Source organism: Scatophagus argus, chromosome 2, assembly GCF_020382885.2.
Source record: "Scatophagus argus isolate fScaArg1 chromosome 2, fScaArg1.pri, whole genome shotgun sequence".
Classification (NCBI taxonomy): Eukaryota; Metazoa; Chordata; class Actinopteri; family Scatophagidae; genus Scatophagus; species Scatophagus argus.
The window spans coordinates 3,200,090-3,221,996 of NC_058494.1; the positions used below are offsets into that span (position 1 = coordinate 3,200,090).

The 21,907-nt window shown below is 40.8% G+C and overlaps 1 protein-coding gene across 6 annotated transcripts in view; it reads left to right on the forward strand.

Moving 5' to 3' along the window:
- The window catches only part of LOC124065741 (VPS10 domain-containing receptor SorCS1), a 151,624-nt gene extending 129,939 nt beyond the window's left edge, over nt 1-21,685 (forward strand). The window contains exons 19-28 of one of the 6 annotated variants that reach the window (XM_046401449.1): nt 1,261-1,447; nt 2,122-2,255; nt 3,941-4,067; nt 6,286-6,398; nt 8,664-8,798; nt 13,549-13,648; nt 14,116-14,221; nt 15,520-15,677; nt 15,803-15,850; nt 17,735-21,685. In XM_046401449.1, the coding sequence (XP_046257405.1) occupies nt 1,261-1,447; nt 2,122-2,255; nt 3,941-4,067; nt 6,286-6,398; nt 8,664-8,798; nt 13,549-13,648; nt 14,116-14,221; nt 15,520-15,677; nt 15,803-15,840 (1,098 nt within the window). In that variant the 3' untranslated portion in view covers nt 15,841-15,850; nt 17,735-21,685. Of the gene's footprint in view, nt 1-1,260; nt 1,448-2,121; nt 2,256-3,940; nt 4,068-6,285; nt 6,399-8,663; nt 8,799-13,548; nt 13,649-13,851; nt 13,952-14,115; nt 14,222-15,519; nt 15,678-15,802; nt 15,851-17,734 lie in introns of those variants that run through there. The other 5 variants (XR_006844490.1, XR_006844491.1, XM_046401440.1 and 2 more) reach the window with 5 other exon arrangements.
- The last annotated feature ends 222 nt before the right edge of the window (nt 21,686-21,907 follow it).

The window sequence follows — 21,907 nt, forward strand, 5'->3', positions numbered from 1 at the left end:
TTAATTAAAATTAAACTACAACATTCATGTTCTTGCATTCATCTTTTCCCCGCACAGGATTGCCTACCTCCACCATTCAACCTTGAACCTTGTTTGTGATTGGTAGTCTTAATTAAATCTACCAATCAATCACCAATCAATGGATTTGATTGAATTTATGAATGTTTAAGATGTAGTTTAGCTCTACGTTTTGTGGCTTCTCATTCAGTGGGCTAGATTTTTGTGTTTTATTATGCTCTATTGACCAGTAAAAGGTAGTCAAATGTAATAAGCTGTATTATTTGAATGAAGTAATTAATATAGGTATTTATTACTTTAAAAAATTGGATAGCTAGTAACAGTGGCTTCGTAACACTGTTCTTACAGAGATTTAGGACACAGTTTAAGAGTGTAAAATCTTCACTTTCAGCTCTTCACTTATCTTTGCTTCTCTTCCCAACCTAAAGTGCTTATAAAGACACAGCAATGCTGTCACAGAACCGTGGAACCACTCCACTCACAATATTGCAATGAAAAACATCCCTTCTGGACCAAAAAGCATTTTAAAATGTGTGACATCCTCTCACTCTAAAGTCTATGGGCCATGCATGCGCAGTGTGCAGGACAACCTGGAAGCTAGGTAATTGTTTTGGCTTTTGCGCTGGGTGAGCAGTCTTCATTTAAGTGGATGTCATTTTAGATTCCAGTTTCCATAACACATCCTCACATATAACTCCAGACCTCCACTTGTCGGCACTGAAAGGAGTTGCACATTGGCTTTCTATGTGGAACTCTCCGAAACAAACAATGAGACTGGTGACAACGGGTAAAGAGCACAGATGAATTAACTAAACCATAAAACCATTTAAAAAAGGAAGAATGAAAAGGTTGTGTTAACTTGTGATGTCCCTGTAGTATCCTAGTCTGAGCAATTGACTTTCATATTGCTAAAGGTATTATTAGCCAAGACATTTTTTTTATTTCTTGCAAAAAATGTAGTAAACCACTGGTTTCAAAGTTGCTAACATTACTAAGAAGTCGAGGTACTTTACACACAAATTAATTCACAAATGGCTGGTAAAAATCCAACCTACAGCAAGAATTTTGCCTTTAAGACTATACTCCAGTTGGTGGACCCATCTATCAAAAGCCGCATACACTTTGATTAGTACAGCTTCATTAAACTCTCAAAGAAGCAAGTTACTTGAAACCTGAGTCAATCTGTGGCTGATTAAAGGACCTGCAGATTCCCCAAAAGTGATGGCTGTTTGTCCTGCGCAGGGCGATGGGGCGAGGACAAGCATCACGCTGGACTTCGGAGACGGCCACGCTCTGACATACTCCAACGTGAGCTCCATTGAGGACGGGATCAAGCACATCTACAAGGCTGTGGGGATCTACCGGGTGACTGCCACAGGGGAGAACAGCCTCGGCTCAGAGACTGCCATGCTCTACCTGCACGTGACATGTGAGCTACTGAGGAGTTTTGTAAGATTTGTGTATATGAGCATGCACGTGTATTTATTTAGGTCAGGGATCGTACCACTTTTACGCTCACACTTTTGGCTCTTACGGCTTTCTACTTTTTAGCGTATTCAGTGGAATTGCAGCTGTCAGCTTGGACACAGTATAGAACGTTGTGTGCTTTATCTCTTCACAGAACATGCTCTCCTTCTATAACCAAAAAAAAACAAGTGAGATAGTGCAAATCCCACTACACTTCCACTCAAGTCAGCTTACGCTTCACAGACGCTCAACCCACAGAAGCAGCACTGCAGCCTCATATGTAACAGGGCTGACCACCCCTGGTGTATTCGAGGGGTGACAGATGTAACGGAGCTGACTTATTGATCAGGGAGCGCCGATGCCCCCACCAATCTGTCAATCCTATGTGCCAACCGAACAAATAGAGCCACCGCAGGCTCAGGAGTGCCACGGATGAAAAATAACACACAGATGGTATCCATCGGTCCCTGCACAGGAGAGAATTTTGAACAAGCTCACACCCCCCACCCACCTATAAATCCAGTGCACCTCTTTTTTCTTCATTTGAAACTGTGAAGTTGTTATTTGCTCCTGTTTTTGCACATTGCTGTACAGTACATGGAGTTCACTCTGTGATGTATATGTGTGCCTGAGTAGGTCAGCTGGAGTATATCCATCTCTCAGCTCCCTTTGTGGCCGTGAGGAATAAGGAAGTCAACTTGACTGCTGTTCTGTGGCCCAGCCAAGTGGGAACGGTCACCTATATCTGGTGGATCGGAAATAACACTGAGGTACTGCACTCAAGACTTTTCTGCTTCCCTCTCAGCTTTTATTCCTGTTATGCCTTTGCCCATTTTCATTTAAGTAGGTTGCTGACTCTTCTACTCTTCTCGAAAATGTGAGAATCATTATTTTGTTAAGCTCTTTTTGTGCATCTAGGTTTCAAAAATTGTGGCCTTGTTAATCAGCTTATATACTTTAAAAAACTACCAGTTACTTAGAGTCAGTGTTATTATGGTTATCAGTGTTAGGTTATCAATTAGTCATTCTCACTCAATGAAAAAATAATTACGTTACCTCACTGATTACACAACAGTAGAAGTAATACGCTACTCCACACAATTATATAGTGTATATAGTGTGTTGTCTCGGTCAGACAGAAAGTGCAGCAAATTTTCAGCTTGTGCTGTAAGCTCACTAGGAACTAATGCAGTGATTGGTGTCTGTGGAAGGTTCCTCTGTCTGTCAACTTCTGACTGATCTCAGAGCTCCAGTCAGCTTATGTTATTTCCCTTAAGTCTCTATTTCTTCCTCTCGCCTCTGTTCATTTACGGAGATGTGAATTTGCAAATTTTTCAATGTTCTAATCGAGTTTAGTTGAAATGTTCTTAACTCGTGTGGTCAGCTTGCACATCTGTTCTTGCCTACTCTCGCCTTTGACTTTGTCTGCTGTTGTGCAACATCTGAAATCCTCTTCCCTTTCTGTCTGTACACACCTTTTCATTGTTTTGACTGAGAGACCCCAAGTGACACAAATTACATACTTTGCGTTTAAACTTTAAACTTATATGTAATGTTAATGCATGTGTGTTAATGAGTTCTCCATCATTGTGTCTGCTCTGTTTCTTTGAGAGCTCTCTCAAAGGGCAGAGTCTTCTCTTTCCACCTGTAGCTCTATATCCTTTATCCATAACCTTATCCAATTCCTGGTGTCTGTGCCTTACTAGAATAAGTAATATAAATAGTGAACCACAGGTTGTAATGTGACTGAAAATAACATTACAATAATGACAAATGTACTACTTCGGAACACCGCTCAGCATATGTAAGAATTTTCTTTTTGAATTTGTGTGAACAAACCCTTAAAGTGGTTACCTACTAAAAGCAAGCTTGTTTCCAAAATGTTAGCTGAATCTTAGTAAGATGTTGTTTTATAACCAGAAGAGTCTCCAAGATGATTTTGAGATACTAAAATGATCAGCCTCCATCTCTTTGGGTGACCAGATGCAATGAATGCTGGAAGCCTCATATGTAATAATGCTCCATGCTCACTATCTGTCTTCATAACTGTAGTTGTGTAAACATGTTTATTTGGTTCCAACAGGGGCTTTCGACAAGGGCAGCCAGTTATGTCAGTTGGTGATGAAGCACAGCAGTATTAGCGTCTTATAGCTATTTGAAGAACAAATGGAGATGTGAGCAATAACAGGAAGGAGCTGCTGGTGTCACAGAGAACTCTCTGTGGGCCCCGACACTGTATGCAGCACAGCACAGGTTGTTGCAGCTCTCGGTGCATGCTCTTGCATGTGTGAATTTCGAATGTGCCAACAGGTACATTCTGTATTCAAAAATACAGGCACTCTGTAGTGTAAATAACAGCCACTGTTGAGGGTCTCTCACTGGATCCCCCAGACTCTCACTCTTTCTGTCTCTCTCCCCCCTACCTTCTCTGTCTTGCTCTCTTTTTTCCCCCCAGCAGCCAGTAATCACCCTTGAGGGAAGTGTGGCATGCACATTCTCCCAGGAAGGCATCAGTACAGTCACTGTGCAGGTGTCTGCAGGGAATACTATTCTACAGGACAGAAAAACCATTGCTGTCCATGGTGAGCCCACTCTGTGACTCCATCTCCAAAGGGATTCTGTAACTGTGTAAACACGCCTAAGGTGTCCCACTACAGCCTATGTAATAAGATACAGATAGATGTGATTACAGTCATTTAAAGGATAATTCCGCTAATTACAGCTTGGGTCTTATTGTAATTGTTTTGGTTGTCATCCTCATAGACAGACGCTGTGATTAGTTACAACTTCTAAACTAATGGAAGTGATGCTTCCATTGGTAAACTACTTAAAGGAAGTGTTGTCAGGTTAGTCCTTGACATGAAAAAGTTTGAAAATTACTGCAATAAAACATTATTCAAGACACTTATTGACATCCATGTTAGAGGTCTACGCTGCATAGCACCTGCTTACATTAGAGAGGCATCAATGTCACCAGCAGGTCCTCCGATCAGTGTTTGTTGGTTGTTCCTTTGGAACTTTGGAAATCACTCTTTTTTGGGCTTAAGATCTGTGGCTCCTGCAGACATCAATACCCACTAGTTTACATGCTGCCAAACGACTGACAGAATCTGCAAGTCTACATTTATTAAATTAATTCCATTAGCTGATTTTTATCCTATTGTTCCTTGCTTTATGCCCTTGTCTGCCAGCTCTTTGATTGCAGTTATGCCTGCATCTGTTGATGTTTTGGCAAAATACTATAGCCAGCTTTATTAAACAGAAAGCCAAACCCGGACTTCACTAGTCACTACGACTGGCCAGGATGGTTACCTCTGATGTTTTGTGTGGTGTTAAATCAGAGCTAAGAACTATTCACCATGTCTGGTCAATGAACTTGGCGAGCTCAACTCAGCTTTCAGCTTGCTGCATTCGTGCCTGGCAGCATTTTCATCTGTTTCCTGCTGGTCCTTTCCTGGATGAAAGTAGACGTACTGTTAGTGAGCCCTGTTGGGCTACCATCTTGGACCCAATGGGCCACAAGGATTCCCTTTCGCTGTCAGATTCCTTTTCGCTGCTGGTATATCTGTTGGACAGGGAATTATCTTCTCTCCCTGACTGTACCTGAAGAGACTCTAAAACAAGCTCCCTCAGCAACTCTGGCAACATTTCCCAAGAGGAAGCAGTCCTGTGTCACTGAATCCAGTGCTGCTGAAGTGTGCCTGCTGCAGCAACAGGTTACACAACCTCCGGACACGTCCACATTGGGCTGACTATTCTGACTATCTTCTCTGCATTGTACAGCAACAATTACAAAGTTCCCCAGGTTCGTCTTAATGGCGCATTCAATAATTTGAGATTTTAGATATTGTTGAAAACATTCCTCCTGTCCTAGGCTGTCATCCCACTTAGACGATGCGTAAAGCTTCAATAGAACATTGAGATTGTTTGTTAAAGTGCTAGAAGTGAGGCAACTGGATTTCTTTGAGGTAGCTGAAGATGTTTAACCTCTCGTCTGAAAGACCTCTTCAGTTCTAAAAACTGATGGAGGAGAAGCCTTTTGGATGAGAAGTGAAAAGGTCTACTAAATGTCTACAAGAACTGCTACATAAATGAAGCAGCTCAGTAACCACCTGTCTGGCCTCGACCTTAGTGTTTATTCATTTTGTATTTTGTTTCTATTATTTACATATGGATTGGATTGGCAGTGGCACAAGTACTCACTGTAGTAAGCAGGGTGACTGTCAAACAGATATAACCAATGCAGTGTCTGGTGACCCAACTCCATTTTTAGTGCCACAGGAGTCCTGGTACATAATGTTGCCTAATTTATCATTATATACCAGGCGTTTGATTGGGACTCTCTTAAGAACCAAAATACATGGTGCGTATGTCCTTGTGGCCTAACAAAGGTCTCAAATGCATTTTCTTTTTCACAGAACATTTCCAAAGACGATTGTAAATTTGATTGATTGATTGATCATGTATTATCAAAAGGAAACAACGTAGCAATGTAACAGTCTTCCTCCTCCATGCCTCCTTTTGTACATTGCTTTGTTTCTTTTAATGCTTCCACCGTCAGCTGTAGATTAGCATAGTATGAAACTGGTAGCTTGCATCTTGTTCTTTAATGATATTTGAAATGATGAACTATGACAATAAGATGTAGGTTGTAATAAACTGGAATTATCCTCTAAAGAAGGTGATAGATTTTGGTCCACATGAGCTGAATTTAAACACCGAACTCTGCATCTAATCACAGATGAAAAGTAAAAGCATTGCACATGCATCACACATTCTCCCTTTTTATTTTCCCTGCAGAATATTTCCGATCTCATCTGCTTGCCTTTTCATCAAACCTGGACGACCACAACCCTGATGTTGCAGAATGGAGGCTGGATGTGAGCCGAGTTATCAAGAACTCTCTGATCCAGGTGAAGCTCTCTCGGGTCTTTTCATGGAAACCATTGCTTTACTCTGGTAAATACTGTCAGCTTTTGACTGGACCTCAGACGGTCTGTAAGTGCGGCGTGACCTCCCGGAGGCTTTCAGACATGAATCTGACTTTTATGATGATAAATGACAAGGCAAGAGGGAGGAGAGGGGTAGAAATACAGTTCAAGAGCATGCTGATTGCAGTGCACATGCTGGGAGTTCAGGGCCATACAGTAACAAGGTTTGGAATGAAACGTGCAGAGGAATAAATGTCAGTATGTGCCTAATATGTGTTCTGCACTGACCTGAAATGATGCTTAGTGTCAATGCTTTGCGACCTGTCAACAATAAGACATGATTCAAACCCACACATGACATGTCAGGTACGGATCGCTCCTCATTAACTTTGTTTTTTAAACAGCATCCTCGGAAAGTAGATACTTTTTTGATTCCTAGGAAGAAGCAATCTGGGCCTTGCATCATATTTTCACACTTTTTGATCCTGCGGAATCAAAATTGATGCCAAAAATATCCTCGGCTTTTCAGTCTTCAGTGAACATGTCTGTTTTGTTATTTGTTACTGACATCATTCTTTCATGACAACCCCAGCCTGGAAGGCAGAACACGAAAAAAAAAAAAAAAACAACTTTCAGATGAAAATATGACACGATAGCTTAAAACATTCACATTCACAAGATTCACTGCAGCAAATCCATGCAAGAGCTGGAACCAGAACAGAGGCTTGTGCAGGACTCAGTGAAAACATTCAGTGAATTACATGCGCTCTGTTTGTTGTACCTTCCTAGCGGTAGAACAGAAACATATATGAATCCAAATTCAGCTACACGATACTCCTAATGATGTGTCTGAATAGACCTGGGTAAGGTTTAAAATGTAATGGTGTCTTCTTAGTGCATGGTTTTTATTTATTCCATGATAATCCATGCGTGAAAGCTATGCATTTACATGCCTGCATTTATACACATTTATATCGATATATTAATTTAGCAGATTACAAATTATGATAGAATTTGTCATGCAATCAAATTACAAATGCTATGTAGTTGCAGAGCAGTGTGCAGCAGTTAATTCCTGCATTGATGATGCACTAATGCCCTGTAATCATCTTTCATTTCTGCCATAGAGACCTCACACTTTATGATACAGTGTTTCCATGTCTCTTATGAAGAGAGCTCTTAACTCTGATTCATATTCATTTCTAGCATCTTTTCACAAAAAGCACTCATACTGCGTACCTTTTTGAGGTCCTCCTCTCAGGCTGCATACAGCCTCATGAACCTAAAACAGGGCAGTCTGTATGATGCCAGAGGGGTGAAACCTGGGGCACAAAAAGCTTTTTTGAGTTTAACTGAAGGCGACTCAAATGAGAAAATCAACATTTTGATCAACTCAGACCTTCTCTCCTCTGGTGGTTTCATTGGTAGTCAAGTATTTTACTGTTAAAATCAAAACTGAAACTATAAATATGGTGGGCCTGCCATCTCCAACGGAAATAAAACTGTGCCACTTTGGTTGGGGTCACACAAAATTGATGACACACTTATAATGTTTTCATGACAGCCAATGTTAAAACCTTACCAAAAACCTTGCTATGACATGTTTTGGTAGGTGATGTTGTCCTGGTGGTGCAGTGGTTAGCACTGTCGCCTCATAACAAGAGGGTTCCAGGTTCGAATCCCGGTCTGGGCCCTTCTATGTGGAGTTTGCATGTTCTGGTTTTCTCCGGGTTCTCCGGCTTCCTCCCACAATACCAAAAACATGCACATTAGGTTAATTGGCTACTCTACATTGCCCCTAGGTGTGAGTGTGAGAGTGTGTGGTTGTTTGTCTTTGTGTCTCAGCCCTGTGATCCAGCTCCCCCGCGACCCTGACGAATAAGCGGTATAGAAAATGGGTGGATGGATGTTGTCCTGGTTAATGTCAAGTTGTCTACAAAGACATCTCGGCATTAAAAATTACATAATGATGCTTAATAAACACTCAGAAACATTCATTTTGATACCCCAAATTTTAAAGTTGTCTGAACAAAAACAGTATAAAGGAACTTGCAAAATGTTCAACTGTCTGATCATAGAATAGGTATGGGCAAGGATGAATTTAACAAGCATTTGATGACAGCTTTAGTTACTTAGCCAGTAATCAGTGCTATAAGCACATTACAGGCAGGTTTGATATCAATCTGCTCCAAAGTACCTGACTTCTTGTCTAACATTTTTACTCTTTTCCTTCTTGCTTCCCATCAGGCCACAGGTGTGAGAGAGGAGCAGCTTCTAGTCACCGTCCTCCCAGGTTTACCCACCACAGCAGAGTTTTTCCTCCTCCCTGACAAACAGCTAACTGAAGGGAAACCAGAGAAGAGCTCTGCTCATTTAGATCAGGTGAGACAAGTCTACCTGCCCCCATGTCTACAACTGAGTCATTCCATTTTCCAGCTCAGAGTTTGTGTAGGTGGATGAATATCACCTTGTTATCCACATTTTAATTCTCCCATAACCCCATGTGCTACTTTGAAACAGTTCTTTCTGTTTGTGAGTCATGGTTGATCTTTCTTCTAGCAGCAGCTTATCCTGTAATTGCTCCCTGAAAAATCATCTCAAATTTAAGTTCCTGCTTCTTCCAGCAGATGTCACTATTGATCTACTAAAGCATGGCCAGCTCTTTCCAGGAGTCTAATTCCAGAGCACGCCTGAGGAATCTCTGCAGTAGACTCATCAATAAGCCTGACAAGTATTAACAAGTTATCAGGGGAATGACTTTTAAACTCCCTCAAGTCACATCCTGTGGCATGTTGAGTTTGGAGTGTCGAAAGAGCCAAAAAAGCCAGACACAGAAATTGTCATGGTTGATCAGTTCACTAAATCACCAACATATCAAGATGGACCAAATTAACTCTGAGCCTCACATAATAGATAATGACTGATAATAATGTTAGAGCCGTGGGAAGAAATGCACAGGCCCCCACTGAGAGGGAAACTGGGAAGGAAATCAATTTGATTTTCCTCTTCCATCTTCGCCCACACCTGGAAAGATCCTCCCCCCGACAAGCCGGCAATAAATCTTCATTCAAGGTTGGCATCTTAAAAGTGTAGAGCGTGCTCTGCTTATTAGGATGTATAATAGATTTACTGACCCTGGTATATAGTGGGAAAAAGGAATTAGTCACAGCGTAGTCTAAATTTAAACCGCTAAGAAATATAAAGGGCAGGATGAAGCACTACAGAAATTACTCATATCACAATTAATTTGGCAAATGAGGCAGATAAGAAAAATTAGGGCTCTGCAAAGGAAAAAATGGGATCAGCAGAGAAAAAGCTGAGGATTTTGTTTAGCTTTGTGCTTCCTTTCTGTATCTCCATATATGCTTGTTTCACAAGTGCAGATTATATAGAGGGAAAAAATGTTTTGTGGTATTGGGATATCGTTTTAAAAAAGCCACATTTCATTTTCAGATTGTGTATAAGGATTAGAGCCTGGGGATAGAAATTTATAATTGCATGAATGAAAGGATCTATGTGGAGAAATAGATTGGGAGCGAATGAGATTGGACTCTTTCTATAGCTTACCTTCAGGTCAGGGTATTCTGCCTGATTTATATCAAAGTTAGATGTTCTCAGTGCAGAAGGTTACTTGCCAGTCTGGAAAGCAGAGATCAAGTGAAGCTGCATCCTATGCATTATGCATCACAGTGGAGGGGTCCCGCAGACAAAAACTCTTACATAAACAGGAAAGCTCAGATGGGGTTGTTGGTGGAGACAGTGAGGTTTCTTTGGGTCACAGGTGCTTACAAATAATGTTCAGTGTTGAAAGTGCATCAGAGTGGAGTCAGTCTAATTCTGTCGTCTTTTTTATAGCGTGATTTACTTGTCCACTGGTTAATGTGGTCTTGTGTCTTCTGTACATGTACTGTGCAACCCTCTGACCTCCTTTCACTTCATTCTGTCTGTGTGTGGCAGTAATGTTAGTAGTTTTCAAATGTATATATATATATATATATATATATATATATATATATATATACACATAGATAGACAGATAGCTATAGCTATATAACTAAAACGAACTGGTAAAAAAATGCATGACTGATTAGTTAAATTAGTTAACAAGTTATTGCTGACAGACTGAATTAATTCATGAATGAGTGAATGTTATCAAATACGAGTCAAAAGCACAATGAAGGAAATAACAAAGTAAACTAATAAACAAAAATCATTTTAAAATAAGCTCTACATCAGCTCAGATGCACTTCAGTTCCTACTTTTCTCAAGGAGCTGAACAACCTCAGGCCAGTCGCCCTGACATCTAAAGTCATGAAGACCATGGAGGGGCTGCTGCTACACCAACTCAGACACCAGGTCCCCCATGTACTCGACCCGCTGTAGTTTGCATACCAGGAGAAAGTGGGATGGATGCCATCCTCGAGCTGCTCTCCCAGTCTCTTTCTCACTTGGTCAGGAGGAGCACCACAGTGAGGATCGTGTTTTTGGATTTCTCCAGTGCCTTCAACCCCATTCAGCCCCTGCTGCTGAGAGACAAGCTGACAGAGATGGGAGTGGACTCACACCTCCTGTCATGGAGCTCCACAGGGGACCGTGTTCTCTCCTGTCCTGTTCGCCCTGTCCACTTTGGACTTCAAATATGGAGTCATGTCACATGCAGAGGTTTTCAGATGACATTGCAATTGTGGGGTGAATCAGGGATGGGCAGGAGGAGTAGGAGGAGGAGTGCAGGACCTTGGTGAAGGACTTTGGGGTGTGGTGCAGGTCTAACCACCTACACATCAACACCACTGAAACCAAGGAGATTTTGGTGAACTTCAGCCAATAGCCATAGACAGGGAGTTTGTCCAAGCCTACAAATACGTGGGAATACAATTAGATAACAAACTGGACTGGTGAGCTAACACTCATGCACTCTATAAGAAAGGACAGAGCCAGCTCTATTTCTGCTACAGGCAGGACCTCAGCCTTCTCTGGCTTCCTGCCGGAAGCTGCTGCAGATGATGTACCAGACTGTCGTAGCCAGCATCCTTTCTATGCTGTGATGTACTGGGGATGCAGCACTAAGAGGAAGGACGCCTCGCAGCTGGATAAGCTGGTGAGGAAGGCTGGCTCTGTGGTGGGGGCAGAGCTGCAGTCCCTAACAACTGCAGCAGAGGAGAGGACACTTAACAAACTCTGATCCAAAATGAACAATGTCCAGCACCCTCTGCATAGTACCATAAATAGGCAGAGGAGCACATTCAACAACAGGCTGCTGTCTCTGTCCTGCTCCACAGACAGGTTGAGGAGGTCATTTGTCCCTCAGGCCATACAGCTCCTCAGCTCCTCCCTGAGAGGACACAATTAGACTGTGTCATTGAAGGATTTCGCATTGCACATTTCCTCAGTCACTTATCATTTTATCACTCAATAATTGTCACTTTATCACTTTATCACAAAGTAATTGTTTGCACACCATTGGACTGTTTTATTCTGTATGCTATCTTTATCTATCACACACACACGCACACACAAACACGATCTTGTTCCCGTCACGTTAGGGATATCACATGGACTTACATTCGTTTCCTGACTTGGTTGGATGGAGTTTGGTGTGGAAGAACTTGACTGGCCCACACAGAACCTTAACTTTAACTCCACTGAACGCCTTTGGGATGAACTGGAACAGAGGTTGCGAGCCAGACTTTTTCTTCCAACATCAGTGGCTGACCTCACAAATGCTGTGCTGCATGAATGGACAACAATTCCCACAGAAACACTTCGAGATCTAGTGAAAAGCCTTCCTAGAAGAGTGGAGGCTGTTATAGCTGCAAAGCTGTCTGTGTATTTAGAATGAGATGCCATTAAAGTCTCTGTTGTTGTACCGTATTTTCCGGACTATAAGCTGCTACTTTTTTCCCACGCCTTCAACTCTGCGGCCTAAACAAATATGCGGCTAATCTATAGATTTTAACGGGCTACCTGCCCGGTGATGCGAAGAGGAAGACGCTAGTTTAAAGTGTAACTTTTAACAGTCATTTTGCATGTCATGCACATACGGTCATCATGGAAAACACTCGAAGAAATGCATATGAGGCAGCTTTTAGGTTAAAAGCAATCGAACTGTCTGTTCAAGAAGGAAATAGAGCTGCTGCACGTAAGCTTGGCGTAAATGAATCAATGGTGAGACGTTGGAGACGGCAGCGTGAAGAACTGACGCAATGCAAAAAGACGACAAAAGCTTTCAGAGGTAATGAAAACAGATGGCCCAGACTTGAAAACGTATGTCATGTTACAACATGGACACCTGCGGCTTATAGTCAAGTGCAGCCTATATATATATACAAATATATATATATATAATTTTAAATTTGGTAGGTTCGGCTTATACTCGTTCTATAGTCCAGAAAATACGGTAATTATCAGGTGCCCCAATACTTTTGTCTATATACTGTAGTTCTGTTACTGTTGTGATCAAAGACATTTGTCTATAGCTCAGTTCTGAGGATGTTCTGTGAATAATTTTGTAGTAAATAATGAATCATGCAATTACTGATCAAACTACTGCATATCAGTTTCGTGCTTAAATGTTTTTCTGCCTCCAAGTGGCAAAAAAGCCTTAATCTGGATCGACTGCATCTCACTGGTTCCCAACCTTTACTTGCAATTTTTAATTCCTTATTTAACTAAACCAATATCAAAGTCAAAAAAAAATGAATAAATAAACAAATAAATCCCTCAGATTTATTTTTCAGTTCCTTGGTGGAGATATCTTATTCTGCTATCTTAAGTTCAGCTTTTTTCATGCTTCTGTTATTTTGTTCACCGTCTGTATTTGGCAATCATTCAAAAACTGACTGGGCAGACATTTAAACCAGAACACCTTTGGAAGTATTGTCAAGGGCAAGTGATATTTGAACTCAATTATTTTTCAGTCTGACATTAAAAAATTGGATGAGTCAGTGAAAAGATTGATCAGGACAACAAACAAATTTGCTCTGAAATGTCAGAAGAGGGTTCATAAGTGATGTGTGAAATGATGGATGAGGTTTGATGATCTTGGCAGTGACCTTTCTCAATAGTTACGTTTTGTCTTTGTGTACAAAATAAAACTGATATTCAAACTATTTGTCTCTTTGTTTCCCAACAGCTCTCAGAGGTTTTGCTCAACGCATTAAATCAAAACCTTGTCCAGTTCACGTTGCGGCCAGGGGTCCAAGTCACTGTGTACGCAGCACACCTATCAGCAGGTAATCAAACACAGCTTCCTGTGTGTGTTTAGAGCTGCCCAGGGGGGCATTTGTACTTCTTTAGAAAGTGGGACAGAACATAGGGCATGTTAGAGTATCAGGAGACCTACATACAGTGAGCAGTGAGGTATATTTTCGTCATTTTTCCCGGCCCCATCAACTAATAACCAAAACTCTGTGTCTGATTGGCTCCCACAATGTAGCTACACAGAGACATTCAGAGAGTGAGCATCGTTACAAGTGTGTGTGCCTCTTCCTATTGGGGATGCTGCTACTGTCCTAAAGGGGCTTATAAGATAAAGAGTAAGAGAAGTCCATACTACTGTACATTAAAATGATTCATCCATGATTTATAGGTGTCAGTGTTCCTGTCGAGTGCTCATTGCATGATTGAGCTGGATGGAAATACAAATTTTCTTAGCTGTTAGCTTCTTATACTTTTGGCTCTTTTTTCCCTGTCTCTGCAGCGCCCCTAGTGGACACCAGCGAGAACCACAGTGGCTCTGCCATGCTAATGCTGCTATCAGTGGTGGTTGTGGGATTAGCTGTATTTGTTATCTACAAATTCAAGAGGTAAAGTGTTCATGAAATGTCATGTCTATATAGTCGTCACACTGTACATGACAGAGAGGTGCTGAAAGGTGTCCTGGAATTCTGACGGCTCGGAAAACAAAAGCTGCCTGCGAGGCTACAGAGAAGGCGGATAGCTGCCTGTCAAACGTCTTCCCAGTGGTCCTCGTGGAGAATTGGCTTTTCCCTCACACATCTGAAGGGAACCTGTGGAAATTCTTTTGTCAGGTCATTCTTTGCAAAAGAAATGCCAGTCAGACGTCAGTCACTATCAATATTAAGCCCTTTAAATGTAGGCAGTTGACCTTTCTGAAATGTTAAATTGTGTCTCCTCACCAAGGTGCAGTTTCAAGGGAAAAAGGAATGAAGGGTCGTGAAGATTGCAGACAGGCAGAGATGGAATAAAACTTGAGTTTTACAGACCCTAGCGCTTCTAGTGTTTGTGTAAATGCATGTGCTTTATCTTCAGAAGTTGAGTGAACAAGTGATGTTGTCTAGCTGCATATGGTTATACACAGCAGGGGATTTGAGAGGAGGGGATGACGACATGACCAAAGTGCATCCACCTTGCTAACCTGTCATCTGTCTCCGCTACTTAAATTTGGTGGAGCAAGTCTAGTTTAATCATCAGTTTTCGAGAGCTCACAGCACTAGCTGCCCATCCAGGAAACTCTCATACCAATTGCATGCATTGGTCGTCTTCTAATGTGGTGCTGCTGAGCCCATCAAATTTGTGTATTCTGTGTCTTGAATGAGTGAGTGAAATAGATACCCACACACTCAAGGAAGAAATGAGATAAGAACGCAACAATTGGGAAAATAATTGAGTCAGAGAAAAGTAATTCCATAAGTCGTGTTCTAAAAAGAGAAAAGTAGACAGCAAAAACAAAGCTTTTAATCAAGTATGATCATTCTTGGCTCGTTCTTGCCACAGGCAGTTCAAAAGCAGGATGTCTCATACCGTGGCAATTATTGAAAGCAGCAATACGAAGCAGTGCTAGTAGACAAAGCACAGAGCATCTTTAGAGCAAACGTACCCACTCAAATCCAAAATGAGGGCACTGAAAAACCATTTTGGCTGGCACTGAATCATAACACAAGGTAGATATCACAATGTTATCAATTTGGTCCTGTTTGAATTTTAATTTTTTTCTCTGATGAATCCGATATATTCTGGACTTATATTGGACTATGTATAGTCCAATATTCTTCATCAGCAAATCACCTGCTCGTCCCCTGGCTGTGCCCTTGCTCCTTTTGTTTCCGTTGGACTGTTATCTCACTGTAAATCTTTTCTCAAGGAAGATCCCAGGCCTCAACGTCTATGCGCAGATGCAGAATGAAAAAGAACAAGAAATGATGAGTCCAGCTAATCCAACAGAGGCCACGCCCAGCTCACAGCAGGACTTGGTGCATTCTTTGGAGACTCTGGACACAGAGTTTAACTCACGGCCCATCGGTGAATATCCCCTCTTGCTCGAGTCTTACGTGTGGCTGAAAATGTGTTTTCTCCATTGCATTTTTCATACCATTTTGTGTTGCTTCATGAGACTCATCCTGTGCTTTTTGTTGTTTGTTTCTCAGAAGTGAGATGGTCCAGTCATGGGTTGAACGAGGGCTAAACAAAAATGAGTATGGAAAAAAAAAATGCAACTGCTTCTCACTAATGCAGTAACACATCGTTCTCCTCAGTATTGCCGCCCTGTAATCACCTGAGAACACAGATGGGTGACAAATGACAGAAAACTCTTAGCAAGGTGTTGTCCTGCCACAAGCCTCTGGATACAGCTTCAGTGTTCCTTGTCTTAAGCCTCAGACACACCAAACTGGCATCAAAAAAACAAAAAAAACAACTTCTGTGTTGCCTCACGTTTCCTGTGTCTTGAACACACTGCAAAGGCTGCAGTCGCCAACAAACTAGCATGTACATTCTGCATCTGTGTGAGATTAAATGACTCTCCATACCATCTCCATGGACGGTAGTCTGTATTTGTCTCTCAAAAAGAAAGCAAACTGCTGTTATGTTCCCCTTCACAGCACTCTCGCCCACCACTTAGATGCTTTCAGGTGATCCTCAGTTGCTTCATCAACGTGTCATTCTAAAAATATTCTTTTATCTGAATGACTGATGAAAAATGAGAAGAACCTTCTGTGTCATGCTCTGACCCATTTAGTTGAACAGCCAATCACTGATTGAACATGTTCAGTCAGAGGAAAAGCTGCTGACAGTGGCTGAATAGTGCCAATGGTGTGGGACACACCACCAGGGCCCTGACAGACACTCACCAACCATCAGCCTGGTCTGTCAGGGCCCTTAGATTATCCAAGTCTGTGGAACCTAAAAAATCCTAAAAAATCTCCCACTCGTGTTCTGTTTGGTTGAGATATTGTGCTGTGAAGGATATTTCATTCATATCATTTTTAATTTAATCAAACCATTTAATAAACCTTCATGCCCTGTGTGGAAGCATCTGCATTTTCCTTTGTGTCTCAACTTTTCCTTTTAGGTTTTTTGGGTAATTTGTCACCCATCTGTAGACTCTACTATGATACTGAATTGTGATGTGCTAACATAATGTCTGTTGTTTACCCAGCTCTTTAATGAAGATGTTTTTTTCATGGGTAGAATTTCTGCCAGATTTCTGTGGCTCTATGACTGTGAAGTTTTAATGATTAACACTGCAGTTTTTATTAGCAGTTATTCACATTTCGTGTTGTGTTTCAGTTTCCTTTAAAGTGAGACTATGCAAGTTTTGGTAGCAGAAATAACACATTCTTCCTCTTACAAGTAAAACTTCCTCAGTTCAAGCTTGAAGTCGTGGTAATAAATGCTGCTGTATGAGAGACATTACTCAGTGAGTTCACTAACTTGATGATCTCCTTCTTCTTCTTGTGATACTTTTACTTCAGTTCTTACTTGTCCTTTATGGCACCAGTGCTCACTGTTTAAACTTACATGGTTTCACTTTAAGAGCTGCTTTCCTGTTCTCATCTAGTTTTAAAATCTGATCCATATTATTATTCCTTTTCTGGTCCTCTTGGGCCAGAGGCTTGTGGCAGCGTGGGAAGTAAACATCAATGTCGTCCGCCTCTGCTGAGTTGTAACACTAGCTAGTTTAAATAGCTTAGATAGCTAGCCTCTTGTCCATGAGTAGAAGCGTGGTCCTTCTTTGCTGTGATATGGAAAGAAAATAGTTCCTTAAAGCAGCTGAGGAGCCAGATAATGCTCTTAGGAATCGATTAAAACCAAAATAGAGCTGAGTATTGAGTATTGATTATTTATTGGTTGGCTCTAACTAGATGTGTCTATAGGTAGCTGTTTACTAACATGCAAGACGTCAGATGTTGTGTTTTCAGGTTATACAGCCATAAATAAGTAAATAAAATGCAAATACAAAATATGAATGCCGTCTTAAAGTATCACCTGCTATAATGCCACCAGCTAAATGTTGAAAATGTTCTCACCTTCTAGTACAAAATGTCCACTGACACTTTCCCTGTACTGTTTACTTGCAGGATGTATGAAACCTCATGTACATGTGAAATTCTCCACAGAACTCCCCACGTACATCGTCTAATCTCTTGACTGGATTCCCACTCCAGCTCTGTCATGGATATTTTTTTACCATTTGGGACACAATGGTTTTGAGCTTTATACCTGTGCATGTTGGACCCTGCTGACACATACTGTGCTCTGTTCAAACCAGAAGAAACTGTGTACAGGTTTTCGATTTTCTTTCAACATATGTCTGATGAATTACACATTTTAAAAATTCGATTTATTTATACAAGTCAGATACATTATTCAGAGGGAACGCCAGCATGAAGTAGAACAGTGTAAAAAAAAATGAAATAAGCAACAATGTTTTGGTTTTGCTTACATATCTGAGAAGGATTTGCTGTTCTATGATGCTAACAGCAGTACAGTGTTATTTATTCATAAGAATATACTTTTATGAAGTATGTTATTGAAGTGAATTACACATTTACTTTGTAAATCATGAATGTCTATGTTCTAAATTTGTGTATTTTAATAACAAATGTCATACTAAACAGGAAGGCTGTCATAAAATATGAATAGGGTACTTCAAAGCTTTTGGTCCATTGTCTCTTGGAAAGCTGATTTATGGCACAATACACATTTTGTACTGAAATATTCCTTTTTTTCCCTGATTTTTATTTATTAACAGAAATACAGGGTTTGGATTTATGGATTAAATCTAACGCTCTTAATCTAACGCTTCTGGTCCTATTTATGATACATACCAGTTTGTAAGATGTTTTATGCTTCATAATAAGACCACTCGATGGCTAAGGTGCTACAGTGTACCTCTGACTGTAAGTGATACTCAAATATCACCTCTACACCGTTTTGGAGTTGACGAAAAAATGGGAGAACAATCCCACAGAGAAAAGTGTTCCAAAGTTCCCCTCAGTCATACCCTGATCACGGCCAACATCCCTACTCAAGAACGATTTATCAAGGCTCAGATTTAAGGTGGCAGCTGGAATGGAACTACTTTGTGGGTGAATCCAAAGAGCATGGCAGTGAGAAAGAGAGAGACGGAAGAGTGCTTTTTGGGGTTGCGGTGCATTTAGAGTCTGTTGGATAGAATAAGAGGAGGCTGACTTGTTGAATACTTAATGTAGGCAGTCAAGCTCAAGGCTGGCTAAGGTTGGTGACACATTTAGGCTAATATCCTGACCCACTCTTGAATAGCACCCGTCTTCATCCCAGCTCATTATATTCTGCTGTAGGAGCGAGGGAACCGGAGCACGCATGCTACCAGGCTACACAGTCTGCTTGTTCAGAGGACTGTCAAGCCCTGTGGTAATTTGTGTGTGAAATCTGACAGATATAAATGGTTGATTGATGCCTTTCAAATCTTTGGAGGAAACTCTTCTGGATTTGAGGAGATGTAGAAATGCAGAGGAAGTTTGGTTTTGTCAGATATGGATGGGTTTTTTTTTTTCTACAATTGTTCAGCCATAGCTGTACAGAAATCGCCACAGTAGATGCACCTGCAACACAATCAGTGGAAAATATAACCGTGAACCATATAGAAGACTGACGATTAGATACATACTTATGACAAACACCAGCTCATTTGACCACCCTAACAGTGAAGACCCACTGAAGGCTATGTTCTTATTGCAAATGGGATCCAACAGTGTGTGTGTGCATTTGTGTGTGTGTTGGGGGGGGGGGGGGCTTTAAATGCATTATAAATCAAAATGATGGGACCTATTTGTGTCTTTACGTAACTGTAAGGCCCCATCTTTTAGAGGAGGCCTAATGTAACATCTGGTCCGCCTTGATTTCAGAACATATACTACATGATACATTTTCAAGTTACCACCAAATAATTAGTTACAAATACATGCACAATGCACAGAGTTTTGGGGAAATGGGTGCGTCAAAAGGGGCCTACAACTTTTTTTTTTCCCATGAGCCCTCGAGTGCATCTGAGGGCTCCCAAAGATGGAGTGCATTCCATCTTTGGTTTCTTATTTATTTAACAAACAAGCTGTTTAGGACAGCAAGTTCTCACAGTGACTAGCAAACAGTTGCACAGGCATTGTTTTTTTTTTTTGTTTTGTTTTGTTTTGGCTTTCCACTGTAACACACATGGCACATGCTGTACAGACAGAAAGAGCAGTGTTAGAAGGTGACGTGGGTAAATCCAAGGCCTTTCTTCCGTTTTGGTCTTTTTATGTTAAGTGGAGTGAAAACCAACTTTGTTCTTCTGTGAAACAAGGAGATCTAAACAAGCATATTCGGTTGTCGGTCCCAAGGGTACTTGCATTAATTTGAACCAGGGGTGGGGCTTGATTAAAAAAAATAATCTAATTAACTAGAAGCTTTGTAATTTGTTAATCTCAATTAATCGCCTCTTAATCCCATAACAATATTTGCCCCAAAAGCAACATTTTTCTTTTTACCTCTTACACCTCTTGTTCGTTCTCGGACCGAGACTGCTATCACTAACAGCTCCAGCGGTTTCTGTGCTCGCTGCAACATGCTTTGCATTTAGATGGTACCATAGAGTTGAGGTGCTTCGGTGGTATGCAAACTCTTTTTTGCACAATTTGCACGAAACCACGCTTTTATGGAGGCTTCCATCAGGTAGTTTTTTTAAATGAAATTTGCCTTCCATCAGTCCCAGCAACATGCTTTCATCTGATTTCTCCATTTTAGTAGGCGTTGGCCGTGCCGTGATGTGTGCATCAGTGTAATCACTGTACCAGGAAATCGTGTTCTGCATTGTTTGGAATGCAAACTGCGATTAAATGCGTTAATTTTTTTGATTTTTGTAATTAATTAATCGCAAATCGTTAAAGTCCCCACCCCTAATTTGAACCTTTCTCAACCACAGTCTTCAAGTAGTGGTGGACAACCTCACTGTTTTCCATACCCTGATCACCCCTATGAACGCCACCTTCTTTTTGAGAATGAGTTCACAATGACCGGCATCATGTTGAGTTTCCAGTGTTTTAGACTATATGTGTGATGTGTCAAGATGCCACCGGTGTGCATTGCCTTTAATTACAGTGGTTAACATTCTTTTAGATGAGGTGTGATAAATATGTTTAGAATAAATTGTTTATATTTCAAAGCTGCATGCGAAGATGATTTTGGTAACAATCCTGGGTCCATCTTCACTTCTGTTCTAGCTGTGTGTGTTCCATCTGAGGCGGCAGGACAGGATGTGTACTCAGCTAGGAGGTGATTTACCTTGTTTAATTGCATGGTATGAGGGTAATTTTACACAGTGGTGGTTGGATTTTTGTAAATCAGCAACATCAATGAAGTGTCTAGGAATGTAGCAATACAATAATAATTGGATTTTCTATGCTTATAAAAATTTAAGGATTTTTTTTCAGGTTTTGCAAAGTAAGGATTTAAATTTGCATACTTGGAAGATTAGCTCACAACTTCAGATTCAGAAAGGGTGTTCAGGCTCTGATTTTAACACCTCAAGGGATACATACAGTATATGGTTAAATACAGTGACCTAACTTTAACACTAGGTATCAGGAAATGACTGGTGGAGATCTGTCATTATAGAAGCACCTTCTGCCTTTGAGTTTCACTCGGAGGAGGACTGCTCCAACAGATAGGAAGTCCTCCTAACACGAGGGATCTCCGGCCTCCCAGCTGGGTCAAACTATGATGTGACAGCACCCAAGAGAGTGGGAAACAGCATCAAGTTGTACATAAGCCTAGAGCTACACTTTCTCCCTCTCTCTCCCTCTCTCTCTTCACCTCCTCGCAGAATTAGCAAAATTATTATTTTTGTAGAGAAAAATGAATAATAACAAAAAAAGAGTTTTATTACTGTACAGCTTTTGTATAAGAACAGATGGTAAGGTGTTACAGTGTTTTTGTTTGACCTCAACTGTGCTGTGTGTAATTGTTTTATGCATTTCTAATCATATTTATTAAATGGAAAGAAGTCTGTTAACTGTGTTCTCTTTTTCTTATAATATTTGTAAAGAAATACTATGTATTTGCTGAAGTAATATTCAACCTATAAAGAAAACAAAACAAGCATGTGTTGGCATTTTCTTCAACACACATACAGTATATATCAATTTATATGTATTTTGCATATTTTGTTACATGTGTAACAAAATAATATAATCCTAAATTTACACTCCTTTTTTGTGTTTTAATCATATATTAAT